Here is a 12,413-nt window from a genome sequence, read left to right as displayed (position 1 = left end):
TAGTCTATTTTAAAAAACAATATCTCCTTCAATAACGATCATAAAATGTGTTTTCAATCGACATTTATTCAATAAGGGACCAGTTTTCCTACCTAGCGAAAGGGGATGAGTTTTCTGGTGTCGAGTTTTCCCGAGACGAGTTTTCCGGGCACCATAAATGCACATCCCATAATATTTTTAAACACATTTTTACGTTTAGTGTTTTAAAAAAATTAAATTGATTTTTCTAAGTTTCGTTTTATACCTAGCTTTGTAAGTTTTTGGTGTTTAAACTTATTTTAAAGAGTTTATTTAATTAAAAAGAAATAACAAGTAATGTCACACTCGACATTACTTAAATAATTTTTAACAAAATTGTCCGAAAATTAAAGAAAATACTGAGCTAGATATAGTTTTAAAATGAGCCTTCCCCACCTCCAAAAGAAAATAAATTTGTATAGTTTTAAGTACTGCACAAGTGCCCCTGAAATGACTTTTAAACGATACCCTCCTCTCCCGATGTTAAGAATGGCTTTCGAAATAACTTTATTATTTTAGCACGGTACCAAAATTAGATAAGACTGTGTTTTCTTTTTTGTTTTGTAATAACACAAGAATTATTTAAACTGAATTAATTCTTCTAAATAAAATAATTGGTTTCTTTGATAATACGTGTTTTCTTTCTTTATTTTTGTTTCGTAATGACACAAAAAGTGTTAAAACTAGAGTATTTTCTTTATAAATATTTGGTTTCGTTTTTCGTATTTTGACACCGTGATCAAGTTTTTTTTTGTTTTTTTTTAAGCAAGCGTTAAAAATAATTACAAAAATATATTATAGTCTCTTTTTATATCTCCTTCAAGAACGGTAATAAAATATGTTTTCAATCGATATTTATTCAGTGAGGGATCAGTTTTCCTACCTAGTAAAAGGAGGGGGAGGTCCGGGTACGAGTTTTCCCGGGACGAGTTTTCCGGGCACCTCTAAATTCGGTGCCCGGAAAACTCGTTCCGGGAAAACTCGTCTCCGGAAAACTGGTCCCCTTTCGCTAGATAGGAAAACTGGTCCCTTATTGAATAAATATCGATTGAAAACACATTTTATGATCATTCTTGAAGGAGATATTATTTTTTAAAATAGACTATAGCCCCCCCCCCCTAATATTTTAAAAAAAATTTTTTACTTGTTTAATGTTTTTGTTTTTTTGTTTTTTTTCTTTAAATAAAATCGATTTTCTAAGTTTCCGTTTTCTACCTAACTGGCTAAGTTCTTAGTGGTTTCACTTATATTAAAGCATTTATTATGTTCATACAAAGTTAATTACAATTTTTTTTTGTTCTTATTTTAACAATGTTTTTTGGAGTCATAAAAACAATAATTAAAAACAAAACCAAAAAATTTTAAAATAGGCAGCGATTCGATTTTTCGTTGCTTTTTATTTTGGTTTTTTAATTATGATAGTTTTTTTTGTTGTTATGTTTTTGTTTTCTCTCATACCAAATGCACTCATGCGTTATTTAAAATTATAATTTTATCAATTATCAACATTTATTGTCCTGTCAAATTTTGCAAAAATTAACTAATAAATTAAAAACGAAATATTTTTTTGGCGCGAGAGATGCCATGTGCTAACAATCTCTCGTTAACTCATTTTTAATTTTTTTTTAATTTTTACTTCAAAATTCTAAAATCAATCATTAAGAGAAAAAGTAATCACTAAATAAATTTTTTAATCAATTTTCGGGTTTGTATTGTACACATAGATTCGAAAAAGTTGTCAAAAAACAAATATATAACAAATAAATGTTATCAAAGGCAAGATAAATTACTTTTCTACCAAACTGGATATAATTTTCCTGTTTTCATTCAATTTAACATGTTTATTCAGCTCAAAAAGCATACAGTGTTTACCGATGTATTGGAAAATTCAAAATGGCGGCCGACTCTCTCTTTAACACGGTAAGTTCGGGAAAAGGTGTTATAAATAATAAACTAGAGAAAATGCTATTAAAAAACCACCGAATATATGTCAAGTTATGTCACGGTAACATATATTGAGCAAATTTCTAACAGTATTTTGTCTAGTTTATTATTTGGTGCTCGGAAAACTCGTCCCGGGAAAACTCGTCTCGGGAAAACCCGTCTCGGGAAAACTCGTCTCCGGAAAACTCGTCCCCTTTCGCTAGGTAGGAAAACTGGTCCCGTATTGAATAAATATCGATTGAAAACACATTTTATGATCGTTCTTGAAGGAGATATTGTTTTTTAAAATAGACTATAGCCCCCCCCATAATATTTTAAAAAAATATTTTTACTTGTTTAATTTTTTTTTTTAAATAAAATCGATTTTCTAAGTGTCCATTTTCTACCTAACTGGCTAAGCTCTTAGTGGTTTCACTTATTTTAAAGCGTTTATTATGTTCATACAAAGTTAATACCAAATTTTTTTGTTCTTATTTTAACGATGTTTTTTGGAGTCATAAAAACAATAATAAAAAAACAAAACAAAAAATTAAAAAACAGGGAGCGATTCGATTCTTCGTTACTTTTTTTGTTTTTGTTTTTTAATTATGATAGTTTTTTTTTGTTGTTGTTATGTTTTTGTTTTCTCTCATACCAAATGCACTCATGCGTTATGTAAAATTATAATTTTATCAATTATCAACATTTATTGTCGTCCTGTCAAATTTTGCAAAAATTAACTAATAAATTAAAAGCGAAATATTTTTTTGGCGCGAGAGATGCCATGTGCTAACAATCTCTCGTTAACTCATTTTTAATTTTTACTTCAAAATTCTAAAATCAATCATTAAGAGAAAAAGTAATCACTAAATAAATATATTAATCAATTTTAGTGAAAACTCCACTATCGTTTATCAAGAATCTTTTTAATTTCATTTTTTGTTGGTTGTTTTTCGGAGGGAGATATAGTTTTTACCCCCCCCCCCCATCAAAATTATATTTTAAAAAATATTAAAATTTATTATTCTCTTTTTAAAACCAAATCTCCCTTAGTAATTTCTTTAATTTTCTATTTTTTAGTGATTATCAGGACCCCTAAGATGTGATATAGTATATCACTGATATACCGGACATTATTTCTTGTTTTCACGTAACACTTTTGTTTGTTTTCAGTGTTTTTTTTTCTTTACCGAATAAACGATTCCAAATCAATTAAACAACAGTAAATAAGTAAATTCTTTTTTATATTAATATTAAAAAAAATATGCGGTCTCGTTTATGAACATAATAAACACTTTAAAATAAGTGAAACCACTAAGAACTTAACCAGTTAGGTAGAAAACGGACACTTAGAAAATCGATTTTATTAAAAAAAAAAAAAAAACATTAAACAAGAAAAAATATTTTTAAAAAATATTATGGGGGACTATAGTCTATTTTAAAAAACAATATCTCCTTCAAGAACGATCATAAAATGTGTTTTCAATCGATATTTATTCAATACGGGACCAGTTTTCCTACCTAGCGAAAGGGGTCGAGTTTTCCGGAGACGAGTTTTCCGGAGACGAGTTTTCCCGGGACGAGTTTTCCTAAATTCTATTATTTATTACACCTTTTTCCGAACTTACCGTGTTAAAGAGAGAGTCGGCCGCTATTTTAACTTTTCCAATACATCGGTAAACACTGTATGCTTTTCGAGCTCAATAAACATGTTAAATTGAATGAAAACACGAAAATTATATCCAGTTTGGTAGAAAAGTAATCTATCTTGCCTTTGATAACATTTATTTGTTATATATTTGTTTTTTGACAACTTTTTCGAATCTATGTGTACAGTAATACAAACCCATATATTCTTTTTATATTAATATAAAAAGCGGTTTCGTTTATCAACATACTAACCGCTTTAAAATAAGTGAAACCACTAAGAACTTAACCAGTTAATTAGAAAGCGAACATTTAGAAAATCGATTTTATTAAAAAAAAAGAAAAACATTAAACAAGTAAAAAAATTTTTTAAATATTATGGGGGGAGGCTATAATCTATTTTAAAAAACAATATCTCCTTCAAGAACGATCATAAAATGTGTTTTCAATCGATATTTATTCAATACGGGACCAGTTTTCCTACCTAGCGAAAGGGGACGAGTTTTCCCGAGACGAGTTTTCCCGGAACGAGTTTTCCTAAATTCTCTAAATTCATATTGATAAAAAAATAAAAAAATAGGTCATAATAACCTACATTTATAAAATTTTATGTACATTTATTAGCTAAAAGTAAAAAGAAAAATTCCTTGATTATATCAAAATATGGATGGAATTCAAAAAGGGGAAAAAAAATTTAATTTATCAAAATTAAACTGTAAATATTTACATTTGTAAAGTACATCATCAACAAAGTCAAAAAAAATAAGAAAATCCTAACCTCACCCACCAAAAAGATACTAAGATTCTACCTTTTTCTTTTCTTTAAATTTATATGCTATATTGATTCTCTACTTTAAATTCTAAATTTTTTTTCTTTTTAGTGTAAACAATTTTAGATTTTAAAGTAGTTTTTTAGTGAATAAAATGAATTTAGGAAAACTCGTACCCGGAAAACTCGTCTCCTTTTGCTAGGTAGGAAAACTCGTCCCTTATTGAATAAATATCAATTGAAAACACATTTTATGATCGTTCTTGAAGGAGATATGGGTTTTTTTTAAATAGACTATAGCCCCCTCCCCCCAATATTTTTTTTTAAATATTTTTACTTGTTTAATGTTTTTTTTTTATTTTTTAAATAAAATCGATTTTCTAAGTGTCCGTTTTCTACCTAACTGGCTAAGTTCTTAGTGGTTTCACTTATTTTAAAGCGTTTATTATGTTCATAAACGAGACCGCATATTTTTTTTTATATTAACATAAAAAGAATTTACTTATTTAGTGTTGTTTATAAAAGGGCAAAATCGATTTTTCTACCTCGCCGACTATGTTGTTTGTTGTTTAATTTATTTGGAATTGTGTATTCGGTAATTTTATGACAGTTCTTGAAGAAGATATTGTCTTTAAAAGAGAATACACATCCCATAATATTTTTTTGAAAAAAATATTTTTACTTGTTTACTGTTGTTTTAAAAAAATTAAATTAATTTTTCTAAGTTTTTGTTTTCTACCTAGCTTTGAAAGTTTTTGGTCTTTTAATTTATTTTAAAGAGTTTATTTAATTTAAAAAAAAAAAAAAAGAAGTAATGTCGAGTGTTATTTATGAACAAAAAATGTCCGACATAAAAGGATCACGTCTTAGGAGGATAATTGCTCCAAAATAGAAAATTAAAGAAAATATTAAGGTAGATATAGTTTTAAAACGAGCCCCCCCCCCTCCAAAAGAAAATAAATTTGTATATTTTTAGGCAGATACCATAATATTTTTAAGAATATTTTTACATGTTTATTGTTTAAAAAAAAATTAAATTAATTTTTCTAAGTTTTCGTTTTCTACCTGGTGTTTAAACTTAGGTTAAAGAGTTTATTTAGTTAAAAAGAAATAACAAGTAATGTCGCACTCGACATTACTTAGTAAATAATTTTTAACAAAAAATGTCCAAAAATTAAAGAAAGTACTGAGGTAGATATGGTTTTAAAACAAGCCTCCCCCACTTCCAAAAGAAAATAAATTTGTATATTTTCAAGTACTGCACGAGTACCCCCAAAATGACTTAAACGATACCCTCCCCTCCCGATGTTAAGAATGGCTTTCGAAATAATAACGTTATTATTTCAGTGCAGTACCAAAATTACATAAGACTGTGTTTTCTTTTTTGTTGTTTTGTAATAACACAAGAATGATTTAAACTGAATAAAATAATTGCTTTCTTTGATAATACGTGTTTTCTTTATTTTTGTTTCGTAATGACACAAATAGTGTTAAAACTAGAGTATTTTTTTTAATAAATATTTGGTTTCGTTTTTCGTATCTTGATCGGTGATCAAGTTTATTTTTTTAAGCAAGAGATAAAAATATTTTTTTTAAATATTATGGGATGTGTATTCTCTTTTAAAGACAATATCTTGTTCAAGAATGATAATAAAATGTTTTCAATCAATATTTATTCAATAAGGGACCAGCTTTACTACCTAGCAAAAAGGGGGGATTTTTCCGGAGACGAGTTTTCTGGGCACCATATATATATATATATATATATAACCAGAACAAACTGTTAATAAAACATGCTAAAAAAACACTTTGAAAAAAAGTTAAAAACATATTTAATCTGAAAAGGAAACACTTGATAATCCGCAGTGTTTTGAAGAAATACTTTCCTTCTCATAGGAATTAGAAAAATGCTGGATTGGATTGAATACAAAAGTATTTGATGAAACTGCAAGTAAGTCAAAGATCTTACTTGATAACAAAAAGTGAAGCAGAGGGAATATGGTGAAGTAAAAGGTGATTCCGGTGCCCGGAAAACTCGTCCCCTTTCGCTAGGTAGGAAAACTGGTCCCTTATTGAATAAATATCGATTGAAAACACATTTTATGATCGTTCTTGAAGGAGATATTGTTTTTTAAAATAGATTATAGCCTCCCCCCATAATATTTAAAAAAAATATTTTTACTTGTTTAATGTTGTTTTTTTTTTTTTGTTTTTTTTTAATAAAATCGATTTTCTAAGTGTCCGTTTTCTACCTAACTGGCTAAGTTCTTAGTGGTTTCACTTATATTAAAGCGTTTATTATGTTCATACAAAGTTAATTACAAATTTTTTTTTGTTCTTATTTTAACAATGTTTTTTGGAGTCATAAAAACAATAATAAAAAACAAAACAAAAAAATTAAAAAACAGGGAGCGATTCGATTTTTCGTTACTTTTTTGTTTTGGTTTTTTAATCATGATAGTTTTTTATGTTTTTGTTTTCTCTCATACCAAATGCACTCATGCGTTATTTAAAATTATGATTTTATCAATTATCAACATTTATTGTCGTCCTGTCAAATTTTGCAAAAATTAACTAATAAATTAAAAGCGAAATATTTTTTTGGCGCGAGAGATGCCATGTGCTAACAATCTCTCGTTAACTCATTTTTAATTTTTTTAATTTTTACTTCAAAATTCTAAAATCAATCATTAAGAGAAAAAGTAATCACTAAATAAATTTATTCATCAATTTTATTGAAAACTCCGCTATTGTTTATCAAGAATCTTTTTAATTTCATTTTTCGTTGTTTGTTTTTCGGAGGGAGATATAGTTTTTACCCCCCCCCCCCATCTCTCTAAATTATATTTAAAAAAAAATTAAAATTTATTATTTTCCTTTTGAAACCAAATCTCCCTCAGTAATTTCTTTAATTTTCTATTTTTTAGCGATTATCAAGACCCCTAAGATGTGATATACCGGACATTATTTCTCGTTCTCACGTAACACTTGACATGTTTTTTGTTTGTTTTCTGTGTTTTTTTTTTCTTTACCGAATAAACGATTCCAAATAAATTAAACAACAAACCACATAGTCGGCGAGGTAGAAAAATCGATTTTACCTTTTTATAAACAACAGTAAATAAGTAAATTCTTTTTATATTAATATATTAAAAAAATGCGGTCTCGTTTATGAACATAATAAACGCTTTAAATAAGTTAAACCACAAAGAACTTAACCAGTTAGGTAGAAAACGGACACTTAGAAAATCGATTTTATTAAAAAAAAAGAAAAAAAAAATTAAACAAGTAAAAATATATTTAAAAAATATTATGGGGGCTATAGTCTATTTTAAAAAGCAATATCTCCTTCAAGAACGATCATAAAATGTGTTTTCAATCGATATTTATTCAATAAAGGACCAGTTTTCCTACCTAGCGAAAGGGGACGAGTTTTCCGGGGTCGAGTTTTCCGGAGACAAGTTTTCCCGGAACGAGTTTTCCTAAATTTGGTGATTTCACGTGAATGGATAGTCTGGTGAAAGGTAAATTATCCAATGATGGTAAAATCCAAAATATAAATCCAAGAAAGTTAATTGAATTTCCATTTGCACAAGTAAAATCTAAGGAAATGACAATTGGAAGATGGTCCAAAATGATCCAAAAGGCTTAAATCCATGAAATAATTCACAAATATGTACAGGGAAAAGGGGAAAAATTCCAATAATGTTAAAAGAAAAATAAGATATGCATTTGACACTGCTGCCGAGACAAAATGTAATTAAGAAAGATAAGGGAAGAAGAAGAGAAAAAATCAGTGAAGAAGAGAAAAAAAATTAAATATAAAAGCAAATGTCAAAATGACCCAGACAAAATTATGTTAAAAGGCGCAAAAAATATAGGGCAAAAAATATTTTATTTTATTTTATATTATATATATATATATATATATATATATATATATATATATATATATATATATATATATATATATATATAGAATGAATTTAGGAAAACTCGTCCCCAGAAAACTCGTCCCTTTCGCTAGGTAGGAAAACTGGTCTCTTATTGAATAAATATCGATTGAAAACACATTTTATGATCGTTCTTGAAGGAGATATTGTTTTTTAAAATAGACTATAGCCCCCCCCCCATAATATTTTTTTAAAATATTTTTACTCGTTTAATGTTTTTTTTTTTTTTTTAATTTTTTAATAAAATCGATTTTCTAAGTGTCCGTTTTCTACCTAACTGCCCATATGAAAGAAATTGTCTGATATAAGAGTTTCACCGCATTGATCAAAAGCTGATTGCTTTCTGGACGTTCCGGCACAAAAGCCGAGAACAGGCATCGTTTGAATTTAGTTTCACTTTATTTATACTAAAAAGCAGGACAAACAGGCAACAGAGCGAAATAGCGCGAATCTCATAAAAATTGATGTAAATAAATCTAGAGGCGACTTGCATTCTCAAATCCTAGATATTATTATCTAGAGCCTATATAAACAGTTGTAAGCGATCATAACGACCCCGGGAGCTTGTGCGAAAGAAGCCTTTGCGAGACATTCACGAAATGGTCACACACATTTTGCCTTTTATATATATAGACTAGCGGGGGAGGGGGTACCCGGCGTTGCCCGGGTGTTTGGAGGTGTGTGTGGTTTTGGGTAAATCAAAACTCCGGGGTTAAATAAAAAAAAAAAGTTTTGGTAGGTGAATATGAGGATCGAACGCGAACCCTTGAGGCAAAGTTGGAAATTAAAGTGTGAAAAAAAATTGGGTGACGTTAACCACTGGACCACCGCGACATACTAACAGAAACATGTTTGAATTTAAGTAATAAAAACAGAATTGAGACGTGGCCGCAATAAAAGTTAACTCTACTGCTTCTATTTGACCTCATTAATGAGGTCAAATAGAAATAGCGGAGTTAACTTTTGCTGTGGTGCAGCTTTTGGGTTTGTTTACCCAACTTTGGCTGTTTTTTTTCCCCAAAATGTTGGGGAGGGGGAAACCAGCTCCCCATTTTCCAAATTGAATAGCAATTGTCTGATATATGGAGTTTGGCTCCACATTGATCAAAGCTGATTGCTTCTGGGCGTTTCCCGGTGCGATTGCCAGGAACAGTGGTACTTAGCTTTGAATTAGTTTTGCTTTTTATACGAAAAAGCTGAACGAACACAAGACGGGCTGAAATAGCAATAATTTTGTAAAAATTAATGTAAATAAATCTAGACGCTACACACGTTCCCAAATCCTAGATATTATTATCTAGGGGGTATATAAACAGTTCTAAGTGATCGTAACCCCCTTTCCCCCGGGACCGTGTGCGAAAGAAGCCTTTGCGAGACATACACCAAATGGTCACACACATTTTGCCTTTTATATATATAGACTTCTCTGAAAAAGCCTTTTATAGACATACAGAAAAAGCGAACACACATACAAACATAATACATTTTCGCTTTTATATTTATAGATCACTGTCAAAAGTTGTGATAATAAAGTATCAATACATATATTTTTTCTTTTTTCAGAACCCACAAATTTGTTGTCAATTGTCCTCCCTATCAGTCAGCTTCGTATTGCTGTTCCTTTTGTGCTCGTAAGGTAGGTTGTCATTATGTTAAAATTTGAATTATTGAAAATGATAAAACCGATATAAAGCCATACAAGATACTTTTTATTTTCATCTTAAATTTTTCATTCTTCAGAGTTAAAAGCTGTTTCATACTTTTTTGTCACAGTTATGAAGTTGATTCATGATAACACTGAATGAAGTAAAAATTGAGGAATGTTATTATTATTGATATAAAGAAAATGTGAAAATTTTCTTATCAGCCATCAACTTCATCATTATTTGTGTTATATTCGTGTGTTACGGGCGAATATGCGTATGGTTGCAAAACATAAGACGAAATTAAGTAAATTAATATATTTATTTACCACAAGAAGTTAAGAAGATTAATATGTGTTATTACCGCAACACATGAGATACTGTTGGCATCCGTTAATAGTCAGCTAGTGGCGAGAGCAGGGTCTGGTGACGGCTCATCCGTTAAGGACGTCGTTGTTGATAATGTCGGGTATAGGAGTGGCTCGTCTGGTCGTAACGTCGTGAAGATGATACGTAGTACGGTAAATATGAGGTAATTATGAGACACTTAATTAACGGCCGTTTGTTTGGTAGTAGTAATCTCGCAGCACCTTTTCGGTCATCCATGTGTTGCCCCTTGTTCTTTTCTTCCCTGCTTCCTTTCCCGGAAGTCCTCGAAAGAAAAACTGCCCCGTAAATGATCAAAGAAAATCTCTTTCCTATCCGCACTTGAGATGACAACAACTTCCGTCTCTCGCAATCACGGCAAGATCTCATCTTGTAACATTTGCTTATTTAGACTTCTGCAATTACTTGTCGCTGCGAAAAAAAAGATACACCTTTGAGCAATCATTTTCAGATGAAAATAGTTGGTGCTTGCGTGAACAGGAGAGAAAGTGCATATCTTTCCTTGTTGCTTTTTAGAAATCTTTCTGCTGACCAACCTTGATTTCCAAAGAGGCTAAATTAATCCTTCTTAGGACTGATGAAATAAATGCACTCTCCAAGCTTGTAACCAAATCCTCTAGCAGGGACATTTTTCTGCAAGAGAAAATAAGTCATTTTGTATGCTACATCACCCCCACCTACTCTCAGGTGTAAAACTGATAGAAAAAGTAAATGTAAAAGTTGGAAGGAACAAAAATTAAAAATTAAAAAATTGTGTGGATTCAATTTAAAAAAATTAAATGACAAAATATTTTCACTTTCTACTGAAAAATATTTTTGTGAGATAAATATGTTTTTTGTTTGTTGATTATTTTTTTTTGTAGCTTTTAAGTGGAATTATTTTAGGGGCAAGGTGTTTATGGTTTTTCTGCAATCCAAAGCTGAAGAGCCATTACTCAAAATGACAAGGTATTATAAGGTGGTTGACTGGGAGGCCATCAGGGATCTCATCAGAGATGCATCATGGGAAATATTTCTCTTCCTGCAGAACAGTGTGCAAATGAGACTACTGAATGGTTCAAAGCAGCAATTGACTCATATCCCCACACGGAAGTTCTATAGCAAACCACACTCTTTCCAACGGTTTACTTCTACTTGTGCAGCTGCAATTGCTCAAAGACAGCATGCATACTGCAGATTTTTATGACATAAGTCCAGTACAAACAGACAAAAGTTTATAGAAGCTAGAAGTAACTGTAAGAAAGAAATAGTGACAGCTAATAGAGAATACACCGAAACCATCAGAAAATGCATTGAAGCACAGAACTTAGGAACTAATGATTTGTGGAAAATCTATAACAGTGTAGTAAATAATGGGCAATCCACAATTCCCCCACTATCCAATATTCATGAGGTTGTTTTAACGGCAATCGAGAAGGCTAACATGCTTGCCAATTAGTTTGCTTTAAACTCTACATTGGACCCAGCAAACCACTCTCTCCCTGATTTTCCTTTGCTGACTAACACCACACTAGATGATCTGAAAATCAGATAGGTCCTGAACTGTCATCTTAGCTTCAACCTCTGTCCCACTGATGCAATGTTGCAGCCCTCTGCATTTTTTACAACTAATTTAATGGTGGCTGCTCTGACAAACTACAAGCCCTTGTACCCTCTCAACATAAATACTCCCCGTCAAACCTGACAAGCAGTAAAGTCCCACTCCTACACATTAGAGATCCCTAGATGTAAAGAAGCCTTTTACTCTAATAGTTTCTTCCCCAGAACTGCTAGTTTCCGTAATTCCCTTCCAGGTTCCTGCTTCCCCAACTGTACTAACATGCAGAAGTTCAAGTGTAATGTGAACAGATATCTTGCTGCTCAACTCTCTACATAGTATCTCTACAACTTATGTTCCTGTGTCTTGTTTGGGGTGAAAATGTAATAAAAAAAAGAAAAACTATTTTTGAACAAATTTTTATATCTAGGAAGGTCTCATTTACTTTTTCTTGTCAGAATATAAAATTGATGTTGCAAATCTTTCTCCATGATTTCCAAGGTGGTGTTAGACTGAGCTTCAATCTTTGTTTCCTT

The 12,413-nt window shown here is 30.5% G+C and overlaps 1 protein-coding gene across 2 annotated transcripts in view; it reads left to right on the top strand.

Annotated features, from left to right (window-relative positions):
- The window catches only part of LOC145268189 (PDZ domain-containing protein 8-like), a 386,752-nt gene that overhangs the window by 314,261 nt on the left and 60,078 nt on the right, over nt 1–12,413 (top strand). For both annotated transcript variants that reach the window (XM_080123425.1, XM_080123426.1), the window contains exon 19: nt 9,874–9,946. In XM_080123425.1, the coding sequence (XP_079979551.1) occupies nt 9,874–9,946 (73 nt within the window). The remainder of the gene's footprint in view (nt 1–9,873; nt 9,947–12,413) is intronic.

The sequence above is a fragment of the Euprymna scolopes genome, chromosome 43 (genome assembly GCF_053919585.1).
Source record: "Euprymna scolopes isolate OS-2025 chromosome 43, ASM5391958v1, whole genome shotgun sequence".
Lineage (NCBI taxonomy): Eukaryota > Metazoa > Mollusca > Cephalopoda > Sepiida > Sepiolidae > Euprymna > Euprymna scolopes.
The sequence above is the reverse complement of the archived record's forward strand: the minus strand, read 5'-3'. Positions and strand labels throughout refer to the sequence as shown.